The sequence below is a fragment of the Stegastes partitus genome, unplaced genomic scaffold (assembly GCF_000690725.1).
Source record: "Stegastes partitus isolate 25-593 unplaced genomic scaffold, Stegastes_partitus-1.0.2 Scaffold857, whole genome shotgun sequence".
NCBI classification, from domain to species: Eukaryota; Metazoa; Chordata; class Actinopteri; family Pomacentridae; genus Stegastes; species Stegastes partitus.
Genome location: NW_007578588.1, coordinates 78,089 through 96,685, shown reverse-complemented (window position 1 = coordinate 96,685; position 18,597 = coordinate 78,089). Strand labels below are relative to the sequence as shown.

Below are 18,597 nucleotides of genomic sequence, written 5' to 3'. Positions count from 1 at the left end.
CAGCCTTACTCCTCCACCAACCAAACCCCGAACGGAAATATCGCGAGAGGATGAGCAGGAAGCTGCGACAGCGTGTGTTTGTGTAACGCGTTAGGGAAGGCGTCCGGTGCCCTTTAGTGCAATGACAAGACTGCGTCCATGGCGGGACGACTGAAGGTAATTTCCACGCAAACTTTGATTTTCTGTTCTGAGGAATGACGCGTTTTAACGGCGCCGCTCGCGAGCTTCGCTCCGCGTGACGGTGACAGCAGGACTCCGTGCAGAGAGCCCGCGTGCCACCGGGACACACGGCAGAGCTCAGAGCTTCAGGTGTGTGCGGCTCGGTGGACGTGTGAGCTTCTCCAAGCAGTTCTGGGGATCACAGTGACTGAACCGTGGCGTCCTCTCCATAGGGGGAGGCTTCCTGTCCTGCCTGATGTCACTGTTACACTGGGGTCCAGAACGGGTCCAGTTAAAGCTGAACATCAGTCCACGGGTCCATAATGGTGTCTCCCCAGTGACCCACAAAGCTGAACATCCATGCTGCCACCTGCTCCTGTGGTACAGTAAAGTACCTTCACCCCGGCTGCAGAGAGGCCACGTGACTGTGTGAAGGTCATCAGACCACCGTCAGGTTCTGTTTGACCATGAGTCTGATGCCAGGAGAAAAATAAGACCCAATTGTTTTAAGCAAGAAAAGCAACCACATGCTGCTGCTGCTGACACGAAAGAACACAGCAACCCTGGGTCAGGGTTAGTCCTGGACCCCTGCAGGAACCCTGGGTCAGGGTTAGTCCTGGACCCCTGCAGGAACCCTGGGTCAGGGTTAGTCCTGGACCCCTGCAGGAACCCTGGGTTAGGTTTAGTCCTGGACCCCTACAGGAGGCGGGATTAGTCCTGGACTCCTGCAGGAGGCTGGGTTAGGTTTAGTCCTGGACCCCTGCAGGAGGCGGGATTAGTCCTGGACCCCTGCAGGAACCCTGGGTTAGGTTTAGTCTTGGACCCCTACAGGAGGCGGGATTAGTCCTGGACCCCTGCAGGAGGCTGGGTTAGGTTTAGTCCTGGACCCCTACAGGAGGCGGGATTAGTCCTGGACCCCTGCAGGAGGCTGGGTTCGGGTTAGCGGTGGGCGGTGGATGAATATTTGGATCTCTAAATTGCTATGCGGACACAGACACCACCACAACGACAATATATTATATATTATAATATTCAGATCTCCGGGTCCAGCCCAACTGTGTCGGTCGATGCACTGCATTCGCCTCCTCCTCGGTCGCCGCCGTGCTTCTAGCTCCATGTGCATTAGACCAAAACAACGGCACTGCGGGTTGCATTCAGATTTTATCGTGATGTTTAATTTTATATCATCCCCTAACATACTAGCGTGCACGGTATGACAAAGCCCAGCCCTGGCCCCAACACCTGAGGGCTGCACCACCAAGCAAGTTTGACATAGCCGGGCTTTCTTTGTGTAGCCGAAACGACAAAACTGAAAGCCCCAGCCAGAGATTACAGGTATCACGAAGGTGGTTCAACTTTCTTTGTCAACTCAGACTTCCTGCTTCAGACACAGATCAGAACCAAACATAAAAACATGTTTATGGGATTTCTGCATCACCAACTTAAACGTGATATTTACAGTATAGGGCTGGACCTGAACATCCAAATATCCGAATACTCGGTCGTTGTGGTGGTATATGATATATCTTTGCCCGCAACCTGCCCCAGCCTCCACACCCCCCACCGCCACCCGATGGGGGCAACAGAACTGTGACTGCCAACCTAAACTGGCATCAGCAGCCAAGTGCTGCCTGTGCAGAGCGCTCCGTCTCCGTCTCCACCGACTGTGTGATGCTGTAGCTCCACGGCTTCATTCAGTGATATTAGTGACACACAGCTCAGCATGTTAGCAGATAAACACATTCCCTCAGCTGAGAGTCTGGATCGCTCATAAATAACAGTCAGGAAACCGTCTGCTTAAAGGGAGACGCTCTGGAACTCTGAACAGAACCTGGACCGGGTTAGCTCCACAGCATCAGTTACCATGGAGACCTAGCTCCACAGCATCAGTTACCATGGAGACCTAGCTCCACAGCATCAGTTACCATGGAGACTCGCCAGGTTAAAAGAGAGCCACCTTGGTGACACTGAGAACTCTGGCTTTAAGCTCCACATACCTCGCTAACCCACTGATCTGGCTTCGTAGTGCAGCCCTCTGGATAAGACATTTGATGTTGATTTTTTCTATTCATATGATAGTTATATGGATTTTCCCAAAGAAGCTGCTCCTCTTCCTCGTTCAGATGACACAGCTACAGCAGCGCTGCTATCAGGGGGCACTGGACTGTGATTTTATGCGACGTGTAGTTTTTTTGTATTGTTCCACTCTGTGGAGTCAGCTCCACGTTTACGTTTCCACAAAGTCTTCTTTGAGCAGGACTTTTCAGATAGACCTTCTCCATGGCAGACATTTGAAGCTGTCCAAGCCAGGAAGCCACAAGGGGATTGGTTTAGTTGGTGATGCTCGTCTGTCTTGGATGTGCCTTCTTGCCCCTGCAGTCATTCCTGTGTGTGTCACCACAACTCTTTATCGTATCAGCTATTATTCACCACTGTATGCAGACACAGGTCCACTCAAACATGTTGGATGCTTTCATTCCACTAGCTGACATCGTATTTGTGCTCTTGTCAACAGAAACAGTTGAAAGAAGCCATAAAGATCATCAGCTCAGGCAGCCTTCTGTTTGCTTCCTACCTCACTGTGGTTGGGGATGAGCGTTTCTATGCCAACCGGCTGATGCCCCTGCTGCAGAGGATTGTGGGGGCGGAGACGGCACACGTGTTGGCAGTGAAGATGATCGGTCTGGGTCTGGTTCCTCTGAACCGGTACCAGGACCCCGCGTCCTTGGTAAGCGTGTGGCCGTACCGCCTCCTCAGTGGACTGGACTCTCTGCGAAGGATACCAGACGTCATTCTGTTCGTTGTTCTGTCTCTACAGGAAGTGAATGTCCTCGGGTTAAAGTTCAAGAACCCTGTTGGGATTGCGGCAGGCTTCGACAAGCACGGGGAGGCGGTGGACGGCTTGTACAAACTGGGCTTCGGCTTCGTTGAGGTGGGAACAATCACTCCCAAACCTCAAGAGGGGAACCCCAAACCTCGCGTGTTTCGACTCACGGCGGATCATGCCATCATTAACAGGTGTGTTTGAGAGAGGCTGCACTGTGGGCAGGACTAAAGAAATAAAATAAATGATGCTAATGCAGTCCAGCCTGGATGTTTGGTTTTCCGTCACTGAGCTGTACTGAGGTCTGTTTACGGGGCTGCTGCAGGTGTATGCAACCTGCTGGAAGCTGCTTTAATGATGTTTACGTGTTTCCTTGTGTCATTTTTAATGTTCTATTGTTACAACTAAACTTCATCATCTCATAGTTGAACGGAGAAACGTGTCACCTGTAAGCTCAACATTTTCCTTAAACTGGAGCATATAGATGCAGCAAACGGAGACAGTAGAAGACTCTCATCATTCTGAATTTATGTTAAAAACTTTAGAGACAGAGTGCAGGACGCTGTAAGGACAGTGTTCTTTCTGTATTTCATACAGGTTGACTACAGGCTTCATTTACAAAGCTGGAAAAAAGAATTCACAGGTTCATTAAATTGTCTTTGAAGCAGTAATTTTGAAAGCAGCTTTGATGGACCACTTTGTTTCTCTCTCTTATTATATGCAGGATTGGTCATTTATGCTAATTTATGCTAATTTGCTGTCTTGAGTAGTCGTCACAGACGGTCGACCTGTGAAACACTAACGCTGCCAACAACTGCTGAACAGCCTGATCTGAATTAATTCTTATTTCAGAATTGTTGAGTCATGTTTTAGTGTTTGGTGCACTCGACCAGGCTTTTTCTGGTGTTACTCAGGTTTGAAGCCGATGTCCTCTCCAGAGGCAGCGCTGCGCTCACTGATCTGTGTGTAGATGCACACACCGTGTACCTGTTGACATCCTGTATATGCAGAGACGTAAAACACAAACAGCACAGCAGAGCTGCCACACTGAAAACCACATGATGAACTAACAGGTAGTTTCTTGTTCTAATTAGAGGGTACAAAGTGTTTAACACAGAAAGTCTCATTATAATGCTGTGTTTTCTAACGAGGACCAGTTGAAACTGGTCCGGATATAATGCTCAGACTACCGCCGATGATTTCTAATGAGAACTCATCCAAAGTTCAAAGCAAGCCAGGACCTCAGAAACTGCACCGATGGCTTCAAATGCAGACACAACGATGAACCCTGAATGTGGTCTTTGTTACTGATGTGAGTCTGCATGAAAGCTGACATCCACCTTCTCATTGTGTCAGAAACGCAGTCGTGAGCCTTCAGCTTTATAGCTGCACTGTCCTTTCTTTCAAAGGTGTTTTTTCGGTGCTCTCTCTCTGTCAGATATGGATTCAACAGCTGTGGTTTGGAAGAAGTGCAGAAGAGGCTGAAGGCCAGAGAAGAAACTCAGCAAGAGCAACGGAAAGGTCAGCAGGTCTTCATTACATTCGGTGAATAACAGGTGAGAACATGCAGAGCGCAGCGTGTTCAGAAGAAAGCTGACATATTTTATTCTCGTGGTATTCGGCTGTGACGGGGAAGCCCGGCAGTAATTTGTAAAGTCAGTTAAACACACGTTTCCACTGTCCTGTTTTTGTTCTATCTGAATGATCTTGACCCGTCCTCGCCTCACGTTTTATTGTCTGCAGCTCGTTGAGCAGCAGCAGCTGAGTCATGTGATGATGATGATGATGATGATGATGATGATGCAGATGCAGCCTGTGCTGGTGTTTATCGCAGCTTTCCCACTTGTGTGTGCGTGCGTGTCTGTGTTTATAGCTGGCCTTCCCCTGGGCATCAACCTGGGGAAGAACAAGCTGTCCCAGGACGCAGGGCCAGATTACCTGGAGGGGGTGAGAGTGCTGGGCCCCCTGGCTGACTATCTGGTGGTCAACGTCAGCAGTCCCAACACTCCGGGTCTTCGGGATCTCCAAGGGAAGGCTGAGCTCCGCCAGCTCCTGCATACAGTAAGAACGTTTGTCATGTCACTGGGCACAAGGCAGCAGCTCTGCATTGGGCCACAAAAATAATTTAACTCATTTAATTTAAATGTATTTGTAAAGCACAGTTGAGAACAACTAATAAGACATAATGACTGAAAGATAAATAAAAGAAATGACGTCAGCATGTCAAGCTCGACTTGTTTTGAACGCCAGAGAGACAAAGTGGGTCTTCAGCAGATACCTGAAACCTTCTAGAGTTCTTCCATGGAGAGCTGATGAGCAGCCGCTGCAACGTCTCCATCGTCTCTGTTTTTGTCCTTCAATCCCGGAGAATCCACGAGCATCTGGCTGGCCAGTCAGTTCTCTAACAGGGCTAAGAGTTCTGCTAAATAACGTGGTGCCGACCTATTTAAAACCTTACAGACTGACAATAGCATCAGAACATCAGTCCAGTGCAGCGAGGGCAGCCTGCTGACGTGATGGTGTTTCTGTAATCAGATGAGCGGCTGCAGACCCGCCAACATACAAAGAGCTCTACCAGTCGCTGAATGAATCAACGTGTCCAAGCCTCTGAGGCGTCGTCAGGCCTTCACCTCGGCTGACAGTCTCCACTGAAAAGCTTTTGATTTGTCAGCTCTGAATGAGAAAGATTTTTTCCATGAAGGGTTGATTGTATGAAGTCATTTAAATTAGAAGTGAAAGCAGGTCGTCATCATGTACAGACGACAGTAAGCATTCCCCAGTGTGACACAGTGCAGGGAGAAGCTTTTAATGGACATCATCAGTGCAGCCACTTTGCTGTCTCACATGTAAAACATCTGACAGTTTCTTTTGATTGACATGAAGTCAGCGATGAGTGACTGAACCGTTTGTCGATGCAGCTCTGTCCCACGCCGTAAAACTCACTGCAAGCCACATTTCTTCTCCTTTCCTCTCATGTAATCGAGTAATTCTGCACTTTAAGCTGCAACGCAATCCGTAAAATAGTCTCATCACTGCATCTTAAATCAGCAAGCAAGACCTCAATTATTCTCCTGGTTCCCTTTAACTAGCGAATACAGAAGCAGCTGTGAGAGGGTGCAGCAGCTGCTGCTAAGCTAGTACCAGCCTGACCATGAGAGAAAACAGGAGTCACTGTCGCTGCTGTCCGTGTTCACCAGAACAGAGAGGAATGACAAGCATGTGGCTAAACATTTACCTACATGCAAAGTAAGATCTAGCTTTATTTTTGAAAACGGACGAGCCAGCTCAGCCAATTCTCCGGACCTGTAACAGTGCAACAGGTTCTCCTTCAGCTGATGTTTACTGCGTTGTGCATCTTTCATGTATTGTGCCAGTAGTTGCTCAGTTGCAGAGAATAGTTATTGGTTCCATTTCCTCTCTGCTGTTCTTACTTTGTGCAGCTGCAGCACAGCCCCCCAGTGAAGAGCAAAGGCTGTTGTTCCCTCGCAGCAAGAGGAAGAATGAGTCAAGGACAGGCTTGAATGAAGGTCACAGAGCAGTGACAGCGTATGTGAGGTGAAGGTAGCGATGCAGGGGGCAATAGAACCAGAGGTAGATTCAGATTGGATGAAGTGCTCTCCAGCCCCATCCCTCCCCATGGTAGCGTTTTAAAGCATTTTTAAAACTTTATTTGAATGTTATGCTCTTAAACATGCTGTTCAGTTGTTCTGTATTTTCGCTGTTGTTTCCAACGTCCTTCAGTTCAAATCATTTCACATGCTGAATCCATTCCAAGGCTTTAAACTCTCCAGGACAGGTGTACCTGTCTCCTCCTCTCACCTGAGGATGATGTTATAATCATTGTTGCTACCCTCTGTTTTTATAGCACCTCTCAGAAACACAGTAACAGAAATCCGATGTGCTCAGGTGCTGAAGGAGCGCGATGCCCTGCAGGAAAAACACAAACCTCCGGTCCTGGTGAAGATCGCTCCGGACCTCTCTACCCAGGACAAGCAAGACATCGCAGACGTTGTCAACGAGGTTGGAAGTTGATTGTTGTATACAGCCGTGACTCCATAATCCGACCCTTAACAATTCCAGAACCTGCTATCCAACAAGTTTCTAGGAAAAACCAACAGAACCCATAAAAACAGCCTTAACATAGCGACAGCCTTGGATTGTGACTCCGACATGACATTTAATGTCACCAATCAGGATGACGGCGTATTATCTGACTGAACAATCCCACAGATTGGCTACGTTCACACTGCAGGACTTGATGCTCAATGAGGATTTCTTTGTGACTTCCTTCACGTTTCCACTTCAATGCGACTTGTATGTGATCTGCTGTGTGAACTTCATACGAGCCAAAAGTGTCCCGCATGCGCAGAAGAGGACACGACGACGTCACACGCAGCGAGCGTGCTCAGTGTTTATGGAAGTAAACATGGATGGTAACGGTGGAGCGTATCTGCCACTCCCCCGCCGCCACCGATGGAGGAAACAGAAGTGTGAGCGCTAACTAAACTAGCATCAGCAGCCAAGTACTGCCTGTGTGTTCTGGACACTTCCACCCCGTCAGAGCGCTGCCCCGGGGTGGAAGTGTCCCCCGACCGCACAGAATGTTCTGATATTCATCATTAATTGGGCCTGAACATCCAGAGAGCAGAAAGTTCTATTGGGACCAGCCCTACTAGTTATTATAACAACTATGAACAATAATGAACAACTAATGAGCCTTCCAGCATCAAGCCCTCCTCGTATCTGGACCTCCGTCTGGACAATCCGACAGCCTTGCTATCCGACATAGAAGAAGGTTTTACATTTAGTGTCGGATTATCGAGTCACGACTGTGTTTACTTTCCAATTCCAATGTTCATTTTATTGGGTTTTGTTTGGCAGTTGATAATTTGATGGTGATTATTATTATTATTATTATTATTATTATTATTATTATTATTATTATTATTATATATGGCCAATGGAAGATGTGTGCAGGTTTAATCTGATTCACAAGAAAAAATGTACACAGAACCAGGGAGAAAAACATGCAAACCTTTCACATCCTGCTCTGACGTGACGGCGCTCATAACCCGAGACGACCACGTCACATGTTCTCATGCAAACTGAACACACCCTGAGGAAGAGTGCAGACACTCCCTCATCTACGAAGGAAGAAATGTGACTCTAAAAAACAAGTCAACTTTAGCATAACTAAAAAAAACTCCCTATTGCTGATACCTTTAAATATACAGCATCTTTCAAAATAAAAGTACAGAATGCTTGACAAGGCAAAAAAAAAAAGTCAATATTTCAGCACTAAATGCAATCAGCACCACAAAAGTACCGACAGAAGTGAAATGATGTACTGAACTGACATTGAAATAGATTAAAAATGCAAGTTAAACAAAACAAATGTGACGGTAGAAATGCAGTTGTCATTATTAAATATATTTTTATAAGGTTTGTTTTTATTTTTCTGAAGACGTCACAGAATCTGCAAACCTGAGATCCTGAAGCAAAGCTGCTGTTGGCTTTTTATTTAAATATAGCGCAGCTGTAGTTGCATCTTTAAGTTCCTTTTTTGCTACTGCAGGTTTCTAAGTTTGCATTTTATTTTAAGCAGCAATCTAAGTAAAGGTTTAAATCATTTGAGAGCCTGGGTTTGGATTTCCTCCCTGATGATCTCAACTACAAGCAGCGTCCCTCCTTTAATGCCTCAGCTGCCTGTTTTTGCTGATAAGTGACGGACCTCCAGCATCAGGAGAACACAGTTTAACCAGAACTGCTGGGCTCTCCTCTTCCTGTCTGCTCTGGCAGCTGCATCACTACTCCAGTCGGTTCTAGTGCTCATTGGAGCGGAGAGGAGACGCACCTTAATGGAAGGGAAAGCAAATATGTTAGCAGCACTCTTTGTCACAGTGCACTGCACATGGAGGCCTGTGAAAGTCAGAGGGCCTTTCCTCATAGTCACCTTCATACTTGAGTTCCTGGAGATGCAGCTACGTGCCACTTACTGTCTGTCCTCGCTGCTTTTATGTCCTGCCTGCCTGCAGCTGGGAGTGGATGGTTTAATGGTGTCTAACACCACTGTGTCCCGGCCAGAGAGGCTTCAGGACCCTCAGAAGTGTGAGGGCGGTGGGCTGAGTGGAGAGCCTCTCAAAGACCTGTCGACCAGCACTGTCAGGGAGATGTACGGCCTCACTGCAGGTACTCGTCTAAATGGCTCATGCTTCGGTTCATTTCTGATTCCCTCCCATCACTCACAAGACCAGGGGATGTATGTTCACGTTCTGCAGGTAGAGTTCCAATCATTGGCATTGGAGGTGTGGCCAGCGGACAGGATGCGATGGATAAGATCCGTGCCGGTGCTTCGTTGGTCCAGCTCTACACGGCTCTGACCTATCAGGGTCCGCCTGTAGTGACGAAGATAAAGCGAGAACTGGAACAGCTGCTGAGGTGAGTCTGAGTGTGCATGGAAGCTACCGACAAGGGAAAAGTCACAAAGTCGCAGCTGACTCTGACCGTCAGCGTGTGAGCCCCAAGCAGCCTCTTCACTTCTTCTTTCCTGCTGTCACATTTTTACCCACCGTGGCCTCAGCTTTAGTCAACATGAAGTCCTGCGTCTCAGTGAAGGCAGCGCGCCCACAGCTAGCAGCAGGAGGCCATGAAGATGCCTTTTGTGCATCATCAGACTGTAGACAGTCTACTGCTGCTATAGAATCTGTAGTCTGCTGAGTCACTGTCTATAGCAGAGACAGTGACTCAGCAGACTACAGACAGTCTACGACTTACATGTTTAATTTTGTTTTCATACTGGTTCCTTGCAGTTCAGGCTAGTTCAGCCAAAAAGTGTTTTTTGGGGGCAGGAGTAGATTTTTTTTAACATAATCTTCTTTGCAGAAATGATTTCTAGATGTAGAATAAAGTGACTTTAATCAAAAGCTGAGGTTTGGTTTATTTTCCTGACTGAAAAGCACGTCACGGATGAACAGGTCAAGGCCGTCGATACGTTCAACATCACACAGTTCTGTGTCTTCAGTTCCTGCCTCTGGATTTTGTTGAAATTTATTTTATTTTATTTTTTTTAAAAGTAACAAACCTGCTGTCAAGTATTAAAATATAGTTCTGGTTTATCACACATTTGATCGTCCTTTAATAAGTTCGGCCTGATGAACTGTAAAATGATGAACACAGCTAACTTCAGGTCATGTGACTCGGGGGTTCCTGTGTGGCTGAAGCTGCTCATGCACTCGTATCCACAGTCACACACGGCAGCAGTGCTCGTCCATGTCGTGTGACAGTTGTGCAAATATTGAATGCGGCTGTAATTTCCTGCTCTGTGTGTTTGCACAGAGAACAAGGCTTCAGCAGTGTGTCTGACGCCGTCGGCGCCGATCACAGGGGAGCAGACGGCTCAACTGGTGAGAAGATGTGAGAGATGGTGAACGTTCACACAGACGCTGGCGGCCGAGCTGCATCTGTAGCGCCGTCTCCTCCAACAAGACAACGTGAGCGTCGGCGTTTCCCAAACTCTGGTGGATGCAGAGTGTTTGTGACGGTCCGTCTTGATTTCCAAAGTGGAGGCTACGTGATGGTCTGAAGCGCCACTTAAACTCATCGTCACAAGCTTTCACCTTTGTGTGAAAGTTCAAAGCGAATAATGAAAACTGTTTAAATGCTGCATGTACAGAAGCTGAGCTCTGTACCTTGAATCCAGGTGTTTGTCTTTGTAACAGCAGTTCGTGTTTCTTGAGTTCTTTCAGCACTTTGTCCGGCTGAATGCTGAAACCTGTCGTCATCTGTTGTAGGAATTAGTCTAGAAGAATAGAAACGGGTCAGAACCTGACATTGTGTTATGTTTGTGCCTCTAAACCCAGCAGTACTGTGTGATGGGGTCGTCTTGAGGATGGAGCTGCTCACATGTCATTGCACTGATACCTCAGAAACACTCAATAAACCTCTTACTTCTAATTCTCTTCTTTTCTCAGAGAATGTTGTGATTTAAGTGCAAAACTGAAATCTTCGACATTTCAAAGCCACAATGCTCAGAGTTCTGTTGAACTCCGGAGTTCTGATGAACTCCAGACTTCTGTCACTGCTGTTTTGGGTGAGGGTTACTTGCACTTTTGAGCCACTTGCAGGTGACACCTGAAGGCTGTTCATTTGCTTTGAAAGCAGACAGCAGATGTGGACAGTCTCCCTTTATACTGCAATGCAAGAGTTACGCCAAAGTCTGTGCAGTAGGTGAACACGGCACAGGATTTCCTGACATGTCAGAATTTGCTGCTGTGTTCGGGCCCCGTGGACGAAGGCAGGCTCAGATCAGAGGACCTCCAGAGTCTGACAGTGACGACTTCAGTTACAAATGTTTGATGATGAGTTATGGAGCTGTGGAGGACTGAGAATCATAAAGAGCATTTGTTTTGAGCTCCATTTGTCTTCCTTGCAGACGTGTAGCTGTCTGGGCATGTCGGCCACAGATTTGGGGCTCTGATGGTGAAATGATGTCACATGACCCTCGCAGACACACAGATGTGGAGAGCATGAGTTGGCCTTTACGTAGTGTCTGTGTTCTTCAGCAGAAAGAGCTGTTGGGTGAGACTTATAAGGCGAAACATACATTTTTAAAGACACCAACTGTAAGTCTTCTACAGCAAAATGGCAGCACCTGTTACTAGCCGGAGCCCTGATTGTGTTTGATACTGAAAGGTGTTTAAAGGAACCTGCTCCTACTTATATGGTGCTACCTTCAGCCTGAACATCATCCATCATCTCTACACCTTCATCCTCACCAGGGTCATGGGGGGTGGAGTCTATCCCAGCTGACTCAGGGTGAAGGCAGGTTCACCTGGACAGGTAACCAGTCTATCACAGGGCTACACTTAGAGACAGACAACCAAGCACACTCACATTCACACCTACGGACAATTTACAATCACCAATTAACCTCAGCATGTTTCTGGACTGTGGGAGGAAGCCGGAGAACCCGGAGAGAACCCACGCTGCACGGGGAGAACATGGAGACTCCACGCAGGAAGATCCCGGGTGTCCTCACCGGGACGCCAACCGGTGACCTTCTAGCTGTGAGGCCACGGTGCTAACCACTGAACCACCTGCAGCCCGACTGCAAATCAGATTAGTGTAAAATTTGTTCCCCACTTTCATGCCCCTCAGAGGAAAAATCTTTTCAGTTTCCTGGTAGTTCTCATGGAAATCAAATCTGAAACCAGCTTTTTATAATCCAGCAGAGTCTTCTTATTTTTCCTTTTGGTCACGTCAGGGCTGCTTCTTCCTGCACCAGAAAACCTTAAAGCAGGGACGAAGAAATGTTTTTCAGAGAGTACCTTCATGCTGTGCTTGTTTTCTCACAGGCAGGGACGTAGTGTTTCCAGTTTGAGGAATTTTGTAATTCTGAACCTGTTCTGAATGTACTGTTGAGCTCGTGTGTGTGTGAAGGAGAATCACAGGCTGGAAAATTTCAGTGCAACAATAATAGAAGCAAAGAAGGTTTTATGCTATGGAAAGACATGCATTCATTTTTATATCTTCAACAAGAACCCAAAGTCATATTGTGAAGTCCTTCTGAGGAGAAACATCTGCCTGATCTTTCCTCATCATCTGCAGCAGCAGCAAACACAGTGGAGCTCTGATGATGTCAGAGATTTTCAGAGCTGAAGGACTGAGAGGACTTTGCTGTGTCCCTGCAGTGATGCAGGAAGCCCTTCAATCATCTTCCCCTCAGCTGAACTCCCACTGTCCTCTGTTCTTGTTGCCTCCATTGGTCTAGTCTGCTGCTTTCGTGGCTATTCTTAGGGTTTCTTCACTCATTGACACAGTGAAATGCCTTCCTGGCCTATCACCACACTGCCTGCTAATCCCAGAATAGACAGCGGTCATTAGATGAAGTCAGTGGAGGCAGGCAGCACTTCTGTGAGGATCAGCTGTGAGCTGCCAAGCGCCTCCTTCTCTTTCCTCCGGCTAAGTCCAGACCGGCTTGTGTCCCATATGTGGTGTCAAAGGGGGAGGAGAGGACAGGAGAGGCTTCCAGACAAGCAAAACTTGAAGATACGGCCACTTGGATGCACACGTTCCTCATATTGCTTTGATAGGAGTCGGCACAGCACGCTGTCCCTGAGGTACTACTGGTACTGTTTGGAGTCTGAATGCTAAAACGTGCGGCGGATCATCTGGGATGGGCACTGACCAAGTATTTTCTGTTATGTATGTATTCACAAGGTCAGTAAAGCAGGCCTTGCAGTTGAAGCATGAGTTTTCTGTTGAGTACAGTAAAAAAAAAAAGTTTGGGCACCCCTGATCATTTTCAAGATTTTCCTTTATGAATCACTGGTTGTTCGGATCAGCAGGTTCAGTTCAACATATCCTGTAGCAGACAAACACAGTGGTATCTGAGAAGTGAAATGAAGTTTGTGGGATTTACAGAAAGTGTGCAATAACTACTTAAACAAAAGTAGGCAGGTGCATAAATTTGGGCACCCTTGTTGTTTTATTGATTTGAATACCTTTAGCACTAATTATTGGAACACAAAATGTGTGTGGTCAGCTCGTTGATCCCTGACCTACATACACAGGTGAAGCCAATCAGGAGAAAGGGTATTTAAGGTGGCCAGGTGCAAGTTGTTCTCCTCTTTGCATCTCCTCTGAAGAGTGGCAACATGGGAGCCTCAAAACAACTCAGATGACCTGAAAACAAAGATTGTTCAACATCATGGTTTAGGGGAAGGATACAACAAGCTAGCTCAGAGATTTCAGCTGTCAGTTTCCACTGTGAGGAACATAGAGAGGAACATTGTGAGGAACATAGAGAGGAACATAGAGAGGAACATAGAGAGGAAATGGAAGACCACAGGCACAGTTCTAGTTAAGGCCCGGAGTGGCAGGCCAAGAAAAAGCTCAGATAAGCAGAGGATGGTGAGAACAGTCCAACTGAACCCACAGACCAGCTCCAAAGACCTACAACATGATGTTGCTGCAGATGGTGTCACTGTGCATCGTTCAACTTTTCAGCGCACTTTGCACAAGGAGATGCTGTCTGGCAGAGTAATGCACACACATGTCACCAACAGAGTGGCTCGAGGTGGACAAGCCAGCTTCACTGTGGAATAAGGTGCTGTGGACTGATGAAACTAAAACTGAGTTATGTGGACGTAACAAGGGGCGGTATGCATGGTGGAAGAAGAACACAGCATTCCAAGACAAACACGTGCTCCCCACAGTAACATGTGCTGCTGGTGCCATCATGCTGTGGGGTGTGTGTCCAGTGCAGCTACTGGCAATCCTGTTAAAGCTGAAGGTCTCATGGATTCCAGTCAGCATCAGCAGATTCTTGCAAACAATGTTCAAGAATCAGTGACAAAGTTGAAGTTGCGCCGGGGCTGGATACTTCAACAAGACAACCACCCTAAACACTGCTCAGATTCTACGAAGGCATTCATGCAGAAGAACAAGTCCAACGCTGTGGAACGTCCATCTCAGTCCCCACACCTGGATGTTATTGAACATCTGTGGTGTGATTTAAAGCGGGCTGTCCATGCTCGAAACCATCAAACCTGACTGAACTGGAGATGTTTTGTGAAGAAGAATGGTCCAAAATACCTTCAACCAGAATCCAGACCCTCATTGGAAGCTATAGGAAGCGTTTAGAGGCTGTTATTTCTGCTAAAGGAGGATCTACTAAATACTGATGTCATTTTTCTGTTGGGGTGCCCAAATTTATGCACCTGCCTACTTTTGTTTAAGTAATTATTGCACACTTTCTGTAAATCCTATAAACTTCATTTCACTTCTCAGATATCACTGTGTTTGCCTGCTATATGATATATTGAACTGAACCTGCTGATCCGAACAACCAATGATTTATAAAGGAAAAGGGGAGCCCAAACTTTTTCATACGACTGTGTGTTTGTACGGTGCATAACCAGAACCGGACTAATGGAACCAATCAGGAGACGTCATAGACAGTCTGGCTGTGACCTTAGATTTTCCTGTAATATGTTGAGTTCCCTCGTTCTGGGCCTGCGTGGAATCGGCAGCTTTCAGCACTGATGGAAGCAACAGTTAGATTTTAGCACTTGAAGCTCTAAAATATCAGAAATTTAAAAAAACAAAAACAAAAAAAAAGGCTCATTGTGACTTAAAAAGATAAACGAGCAGTTTGAAGACATCACCTTCGGGTGTTTGCCTGCCCGTACCGGATCAGAACATATTTACTCATCAGTGGTTTAAACAGAGAACGACAGATGATCGTCACACTGATGACAAACATAAAGGAACGTTCAAGAGGAAACCTGCATTAAACTGCCAAAGTCTCCAGATCAATACAGCCCTCTGAAACGTCCGTGACTGCAAACGCAGAGGAGATACTGACGCTGGAAGAACTTCAGAGCAGAAGCCTGAAAGCCCTGCAGTCCTGTGCCAAAGCTCAGACTTGCACCACATGAGAAAAGCTTTTCATCAGCGAGTCACAGCCAAACCTCATTCAGCAAAATCACATCTGTGAGGAAGAAAACCTCCAGATTTGCATGTAGATGTTCGGCTTTGAGACCAAATAAGATTTGCAGCCAAAGGCGTAATAACTGAATATTGTTCTGAGATGAATCTGTGGGTTTTTGTTCTGCGATACGAAGTGCAGGTTCCTGGTAGCAGTCACTAGTGAGGCCACGGGTACACGTCTTCATTTGGTTGCTCTGTGGGGTGTGCAGGCCAGTTCTGCTAATAACGTAAATCACCAACGGCAGTCTGTTAGATGATGCTGCTATCAAGCTCTGTGACTGACTACATGTCAAAATTAGATACAAATGAAGTGTTCATGTATGAACATGACGTCCGTGTCCACCTGATCAACTTTATTGATACAGTTTATTAAATGAGTCTGTTTAATGGTGCGACAGCGTGGAGCGCTGATGGACGTGCACATCTATACACAGCTGAATAAAGCTGCCATGTCTTGGTAAAAAGTGAACTAAAAACAAACCTTTTTCAGTGCTTTAAGGCAGGATAAGGCAAACCAGGTTCCTACATGGCTCTGAATTGTCTGTTAGCCTGCTTTAGATTACGTTGGGATCCTTTGTCAAGTGCTGGTGTCCAAAGCAACTTAAATGACTGATTTCAAACCATTTCTTTGTGTCGCTGTATCTCATGGAAGAGTACATCAACTCCTCTGGATGAAAGGAAGAGACAGATGCAGCCTGACAGAGCAAAAGATTCACGTGGAACCAAACGGTCAGACTTTCTTCACAGTAAACAGCTTCTGGTGAAGTCCATCTTTGAGGTGCATCACGGCTGAGATGTCTCAGACGTGGAGCTCCTCAACAAACCCTGTGAAATCCTGAAAAGCAGGTAAAAACATATGAATGGACAGTAAGGCGGATGTCAGACAGACGGGATTATGTAAGTGGGAGAGCTGCAGGTGCTGTCTGAGGTGTTTGTTTGCTATGAGGAGGCGAAGGAGGAGCGACAGCTGCGAGCCTGTCAGCTCAGGCCCAGCGAACGGGCAGAAATGTTCTTCCTGAACCCTGATGGTGACGTCATGCTGTTTGGATGTTTGTATGAAGCTATTTTTAGCCAGAAGTTCACTCAGTAAGATGCTTGGTGCTGTAGGAAGTGTGTTTACAGGGTGAGAGCGGGTTCGGTAAATTAGATGCATTATTTTGTTTTAGCATCCAGCTGCTGTGGTGACAGATGTTTGCAATGTGATATTTAGAGTATTCTCAAGAAGTTTCTGTACAAGCAGTGATCAACATGTAGCTCAACCCTTCACTGCAAACAGTTCATATGAAAAACAAGGACTGCATGTTTTCAGGACCTTCTTCAGGAATATTCATCCTGTTTCTTACACCTTAAGCAGTGTTCATTTTCATGTCCATTCGTAGAGCTGCAGTGAACACAGTTTACATGAACATTTAACATTAATCTAAGTAAATCCCAAATGAACACACACTTGTCAGAATTCGTATCTGCTTCATCTGCTGACAGTATTTTATAATCTGTCTCATTCTCAGACTCTAACCTGCTAACCAAGCTGGACTTAGTGGTTAAACTCCTGTTTTCCTGATGTACTCTACGTGTGCAGCAGTTGGTTTCTGGCTGTTCTTTCTCTATGCATGGTCAAATTAAGAAGTCCTTTAAACCCAACAAGTACAAAAGCAGCCCCTGTTGAGTCCGTACAGGAGCCACTGGTCTGGTGGCAGCAGACTGCTTGACTGCATGCCGCTGTGTAGTTTGGTTTGTCGTCACACTGACAAAGCCACGGCGGTACCACACCCCGCTGCTCCGTCACACATCGCTGCCCTTCATGCAGACTGTCGCTGTGGCACCAACACGACCAGTTTCCACTCAGGGAACAGTTTTTTTTCACAATCAAAGAGTTCTAGACTAGAAGACAAAGTTGCAGCTGAATGTTGAAGCACAGAACAAGGACTACAAGGTCAAACACGCAGAAAAGAAGGAGTCCACTTTGTGTCATTTGGTGCAAAACACCTGTATTTATAGAAAAGAAAATGAAAAAGAAGAAGTGGGCAGCGTGGATGTGATGCGTTTTGAGATGTGAACGATGTGAGCGCTGCAGTGTGACTGAAGCGAACAGACCAGCGTCCCTCTGCAGATGGCTGTTATGAAAGCTGCTGACGCCTCTGGCCAGAGGAAGTCACAGGTGTAATGGAGGCAGCGCACACCACCCTGCCCGAACCAATTACCGCTGATGGGAGGGTGTGTGTATGTAGAACACTCAGAAGAAGCAGACAGATGATAGATCTTGTTGGAGGCTCTGTTTACCATAAAAAGTACAGAACTGGACGTGTTTCATTTTGTGCTCTTCTTTCAAACTCAACAAATTCTTCTTTGACAACGAGACTGTTAATAACAAGCAGCACACAAACATCCAGCCAATGTTTACAGCGCTAGAACGTGATTTCAGCTCCACGGTGACACATTTTATATTATTGTTTATACGTGCTGACGAATGCATTGAACGTCCAGTAAACATACATTCAACATGCATCTGCTGGTTTGTTTGTTGTTCAAATGTTCATGTGCTGGTTTGAAATGCTGAATAAAGGGCACATCTAGAACAGGATTTTATTGTCCATGTTGTGGAGGCTGACTAAGCTGTGCTGTTGGTGTCTGTATGTAGTTTGTTCTGCAGCGTAGGATCATGGGAGTTGTTGTCTTTATAACCGTTGCTGACAAACGTCTGTCTGATGTGACTCCGGCAGAAATCCTCTCATGTTTGTGGATGAGGTCATATATTTCAGTTTAAGTCACGTTACGTTATTGACCGCTGGATGAGTCGACTAGAAAGCAGCTGATGTTCTGGGCGGCCCGGCGCTGCTCGCTGTGGCTACAAGCACCATAATGAAGCAACAGTAGTTCTTAATAATTGTAATGAGGATAAAGAACAGCTCGGCTCTCTGGCAGTTTACTGCTTCTGACATGTCGCTGTGCGTTTCAGGGAAACGATGGGACGCTCAAAGGAAGCCCTCTGATGAAATGACGTATTTCTTGGGGTTTTGTTGAAAGCATTTGGGATAATGTAAAGAAGCACACCACAGTGGATTAAGATTCTTCTTCGACATTTTAAATAGAGAAATATTATTTTGTCTTGCCCCTGCTATTAA

General features: G+C 46.4%; 1 protein-coding gene across 2 annotated transcripts; it reads left to right on the top strand.

Moving 5' to 3' along the window:
- The first annotated feature begins 76 nt into the window (after window positions 1-76).
- On the top strand, window positions 77-10,941 carry dhodh (dihydroorotate dehydrogenase). Of its 2 annotated transcripts, XM_008293084.1 has the most exons (9): window positions 77-156; window positions 2,675-2,887; window positions 2,978-3,177; window positions 4,422-4,504; window positions 4,857-5,044; window positions 6,890-7,003; window positions 9,019-9,172; window positions 9,262-9,421; window positions 10,319-10,941. In XM_008293084.1, the coding sequence occupies exons 1-9, from the start codon at window positions 139-141 to the stop codon at window positions 10,398-10,400; spliced, it is 1,212 nt and encodes a 403-aa protein (XP_008291306.1). In that variant the 5' UTR covers window positions 77-138; the 3' UTR covers window positions 10,401-10,941. The 2 variants fall into 2 exon arrangements, with proteins under 2 accessions (XP_008291306.1, XP_008291307.1); XM_008293085.1 differs by lacking the exon at window positions 2,675-2,887 and having other exon boundaries at window positions 139-156.
- Window positions 10,942-18,597: the final 7,656 nt, after the last annotated feature.

Bases quoted from the DNA above. Each gene is read 5' to 3' on its own strand.
- dhodh (XM_008293084.1), top strand. The intron at 3,178-4,421 runs GTGTGTTTGAGA...TCTCTCTGTCAG, and splicing joins GATCATGCCATCATTAACAG to ATATGGATTCAACAGCTGTG. The intron at 5,045-6,889 runs GTAAGAACGTTT...CGATGTGCTCAG, and splicing joins TCCGCCAGCTCCTGCATACA to GTGCTGAAGGAGCGCGATGC.